General features: G+C 36.5%; 1 protein-coding gene across 1 annotated transcript; it reads left to right on the forward strand.

Annotated features, from left to right (window-relative positions):
* The first annotated feature begins 793 nt into the window (after positions 1–793).
* On the forward strand, positions 794–4,161 carry LOC143597962 (uncharacterized). Its single transcript, XM_077076319.1, has 2 exons — positions 794–3,689; positions 3,773–4,161. Exons 1-2 carry the CDS (start codon positions 1,022–1,024, stop codon positions 4,144–4,146), a joined length of 3,042 nt encoding a protein of 1,013 aa, XP_076932434.1. The 5' UTR covers positions 794–1,021; the 3' UTR covers positions 4,147–4,161.
* Positions 4,162–5,030: the final 869 nt, after the last annotated feature.

Genomic DNA, 5,030 nt, shown 5'->3' on the forward strand with positions numbered 1-5,030 from the left:
TAAAACACCACATGAACCAAGCTTTGGAATTGGAACCATCATATTTCAGCTTTGAAACTTCATATACTTGAACTTGGAACACCATAACCGAACCGACCGAAACAAATGAAAAAAAAAATTGCTTGGACAATTAACCGAAACCGACCCATGGTTAACCGACCATTGAGTATTGGTTATGGTTAAGCAATCTTCTATAACCGAAGCTCGTTTATGGTTATGGTTAAGCCCCCATATATAACCAAACCTACTTTGCACACACCCTACTTGGAGGCAAATTTTAAACCTTTTATTAATAATTTTGATGAGAGTCAATTGGATTAATTTGCTATGTCAATGAGAGTCAATTTAAGCTATAACAATATGATGTATAACCAGAATATGATATTATTTTTGTTTCAGTATCTTGTTTTGTTTGAAAGATGCATTGTTTAGTTTATACCCAAACAATTGGTGCACCTATTTTCTTAAAAGTTTAAGACATTTTTCTAAAAGACGATAAACAAAGAAAACTGTTTATCAGAAATTGGCCAATTCTATTAATATCATCCGTGTTGCATTTGCTAACTCACCAGAAATTATTTTTTGTGGTTAAACAGTGGAAATAGTTACAGCATATAGGCATCTTAGCACTTAAAGTAGTTACAACAAGAAAATATAACGAAATATGATGATTTTAGTTATTGTTAATACTTTTAATTTTTTTTTCCTTGTACGCTTTTGATCTGTTAATGTTCAAAGCACAAAGGCTAGAAAAAAATTCTATATTGATATGAAAGAGTTTGGCTTCAACGAACAAAATAAAACATAATTATATACTAGTGGAGCCCTAGGCTACTAAAAAAGCAGAAAAGATGACAAGTAGCATCCAAGTCGTCCATTATATCCTGGTTGTGTCTGGCTAGTGAAATCAAATCAATAATGTGGATTGCTGTCACTTCACTATCTATTATTTACAATGTACAGAACTGAGAATTAAAGGGCAACATGTATACTAACTGTGATCTTAAGTTTAGTTCCAAAAATGAACTCAAGGCAACCGATAACTAGCTTGCCATCTTCCTTGCATATGACTTTCCTATTTTCTGGGTTTATTTTACTTTTTACTATCGTCACCGTCTCGGCTTCCTTTGGTGAAAACGTGACCGATCACATGGCTTTATTGTCATTCAAGAAGATGATCTATCAAGATCCATATGGAGTTCTAAGCTCGTGGAACACCTCTTTCCATTTTTGTGATTGGAGTGGTGTTTCATGCGGGAAGCGACACAGAAGAGTGACTCATGTACTGCTGATGTCTCGAGGCCTGAAAGGCTCATTGTCTCCTCATGTTGGGAATCTCAGCTTCCTTCGTGAGTTTCTGCTCTCTAACAACAGTTTGGAAGGAAGCATCCCTCATGAACTCGGGCGTTTATCCAGACTACGTATCCTCGATTTTGATTATAACAAATTCAATGGATTCATTCCAACTAACTTGTCAGGTTGTTCTAACCTTGAAGGGCTTGGTCTTTGTAACAACATGCTAGTTGGAAGCATACCGAAAGAAATTGGTTTCCTCTCAAAACTAACTCAACTTATTCTGTTTAAGAATAACTTTACAGGTGGAATCCCACCTTCTCTGGGAAATATTACATCAATGGAAAGATTCTCTACTACTGAAAATCCGTTAGGAGGGAGCATTCCACATGCCTTAGGCAATTGGAAAAACTTAAGGGAATTTTACTTGGGAGCATGTATCCTACATGGATCCATCCCTCATTCCATTTATAACCTCTCGCTCCTAACTGAGTTCTCCTTAGCTGAGAATCAGCTTACAGGAAGTCTTCCTCAAGGCATAGGTGCAATGCTTCCTCATCTTGTTGACCTTCAGTTGAGGTCGAACTATCTGACAGGACTTCTTCCTACCTCTATATCTAATTGTTCAAAATTACAGTATCTTGAAGTGAGCGAAAACAAATTTAGTGGGAAGTTGACAATCAACTTTTCAAAACTAAGAGATCTTAATTCTGTGTACCTTAACGATAACAACCTCTATGGACATGGAGGATCTGAAGAAATGAAGTTTATAGATTCTCTGAGTAACTGCAGCAAATTAGTGACATTGTCTCTTTCTGATTGCAACCTACAAGGAGTGCTCCCAAAATCAGTCAGCAATCTATCTGATTGGCTCGAGTATTTAAGTTTATCTGGAAATAAGTTATATGGAAACCTTCCTTCAAGTATCGGTAATCTAGTGGGCTTGACCACTTTAGATATGGGAGATAACCGATTCAATGGAAAAATCCCCTCGACCATTGGTATGCTTCAAAAGCTACAGGTTGTGGGTTTATACATAAACCAATTTACAGGGCCAATCCCGGACACTATTGGGAACTTATCCTTACTACTTAATCTATATTTAGATTCCAACAGATTGGAAGGTCATATACCATTAAGTTTGGGGGACTGTCATCACTTATCTGAGTTGCTCCTTAAAGATAATAAACTTAGTGGAAATATACCTAAACAACTTCTTCATCTTCCATCTCTGTCAGTAGCATTAGATCTTTCCCGGAACATGTTGTCTGGTTCACTTCCAACCGAGGTTGGAGAACTTAAGATGTTGAGTATCTTGAATTTAACTTACAATAGATTATCAGGTAGCATTCCTAATAGCCTTGGTGGTTGCACTAGCCTTTCGTTCTTATCCCTAAAAGGCAATTTATTTCAAGGACTAATACCACCATCATTAAGTTCTCTGAGAGGAGTTCTTGTACTCGATCTTTCTCATAATAACTTCTCGGGTCAAATACCACGATTCTTGGAACGTTTAATGTTGGAACAATTGGACCTATCCTTTAATGATTTTGTTGGTGAAGTACCAGTTTTAGGAGTGTTCACCAATGCAAGTGCATTCTCAATTTCGGGGAATAGTAGGCTTTGTGGTGGCTTGGTTGAACTTGGATTACCCAAATGCAGGGAAACAAATAAACATAAAAAACAATGTACTTTGTATGTGACAGTCATTTTGATTGCATCCGCACTTTTCACCATATTATTATTTTTAGTGTATTATTGGCGTAAGAAGAAAAGCAAGAGCCAGTCGTCTCAATTATTGATCATGAACGGAAGATACTTGAAAGTTTCATACAATCAGCTTGCTCGGGCTACAGATGGATTCTCCGAAACCAATTTAATTGGAAGGGGCGGCTTTAGCTCTGTTTATAAAGGAATCCTTGATAATGATTTTGGATTTGTTGCAATCAAAGTTTTACATCTTCAAATTCAAGCAGCTCACAGAAGCTTTAATAAGGAGTGTGAAGCATGGCGGAGTATTCGACACCGAAATCTGTTGAAGATAATAACTTCATGTTCAAGTGTTGATTTTCAAGGCAATGATTTTAAAGCTTTGGTTTACGAGTACATGCCCAACGGGAGTTTAAATGATTGGTTGCATTCGAGCACACATATACATCGGCTACACCTTATCCAAAGAATAAATATTCTTATCGATGTCGCATGTGCACTTGATCATCTTCATAATCACTGCCAAACGACTGTCGTCCATGGAGATTTGAAGCCTAGCAATATTCTACTTGATGAAGACATGGTGGCCCATGTTGGAGACTTTGGTTTATCTAAATTTCTTGGAACTGGCTCGAATCAAAGCAACTCTATAGAATTTAGAGGATCCATTGGGTATGCACCTCCAGGTAAAACTTATGTATTCTAGAATGCCCATATTTAATTACATTCACTATTACCCTTTTCATATTTAAATTCTTATATGTTGTAGAGTATGGTCTTGGGAGTGAGATGACATGTAGCGGGGATGTTTATAGTTTTGGTGTATTGTTGTTGGAGGTCATGACAAGGAAAAGACCAACAGACGATATGTTTAACAATGGCCTTAGCCTTCATAATTTTGCACGCATGGCCTTGCCGAACCACGTGATGAATGTTATTGATGGTGACCTTATGAATTACCATCAAGATGATGCTATGGCCATGCAAACTAACACACCAAATGCACAGAAAACAGAGGAATGTATGGCTTCAATTGTGAATATTGGAGTATCATGCTCTGTGGATTCCGGACCACAACGAATGAACATCAGAGATGTTGCCAGCCAGTTGAAGAAAGTTATGGCTACACTTCAAAATGTTTGAGATGTCATCTCCTTTTACTTAACAGGTGTGTATATACATGCTATTTTTCAGATTCACCATCTCTCTTAGTTGTATATCTAACTCGTTTCCCCTTCTTTTCTCTTTTGTAGGGATGGAGCATTGTTTTCTTATGTGTCAATTAATAATGGGTTGACCCACTAATAAAAGGGTTGGGATTCTACCCACCAGCCTTGAATTTGAATTACTTAGTATGTATGTTGTTGAATTTGTTTGCTGTTGTATGTCGATGGTTAATTATGCATTTGGATTGTACTTGAATTTATATCTTACAATATTGTTATCTATTTTAAAGATACCGATATTTAAACGACCCATAAATTGGCCTAAGGCAACTTATATTTCACAAAAAAAGCTGCATTAGGTGAAGTTGCATTAGGCATAAGGCAACCTTTTGTTAGAAAGGTTGCATTTGAAAAAAACAGTTGCGTTATCTAACACAAATGTTACCTTAAGCCTAATGCAAATTCACCTAACGCAGCTTTTTTTTGTGAAATAAAAGTTGACTTAGGCCAATTTTGTTTGTAATGTATGAACAGCCAAATTAATAAATTAGTACTATATAGTGAAATGATATAGTTTTTAATATACTAGACTCTAGACATAGTAACTAATGATATAGATCTTTGTAATTAGCTTTCAATTTGTTAGTGTTACATTGGCTTTGGTTGTTATTCACTCCGCAAGAGATAAGAGTGAATACAACTTTGACTCTTGTGCTCAACTTTGACTCCGCAGAGTGGTGATTAGAGGAGTAGATTAGGTGTAGGTATGGAGTGTGTGTTTGCCGGCAATAAGGAAAAAAAAAATCTACTTGGAGTAAGCTATCGCAAGTGTGATAATGAAAACATAAAAAGCACTTTCAT

Source organism: Bidens hawaiensis, unplaced genomic scaffold, assembly GCF_021521415.1.
Source record: "Bidens hawaiensis isolate Kalapana, Puna unplaced genomic scaffold, B.hawaiensis_p1.1 tig00049273_1, whole genome shotgun sequence".
Lineage (NCBI taxonomy): Eukaryota > Viridiplantae > Streptophyta > Magnoliopsida > Asterales > Asteraceae > Bidens > Bidens hawaiensis.

Bases quoted from the DNA above. Each gene is read 5' to 3' on its own strand.
- LOC143597962 (XM_077076319.1), top strand. From the start codon at position 1,022: ATGAACTCAAGGCAACCGATAACTAGCTTGCCATCTTCCTTGCATATG. The intron at 3,690-3,772 runs GTAAAACTTATG...TATATGTTGTAG, and splicing joins CATTGGGTATGCACCTCCAG to AGTATGGTCTTGGGAGTGAG.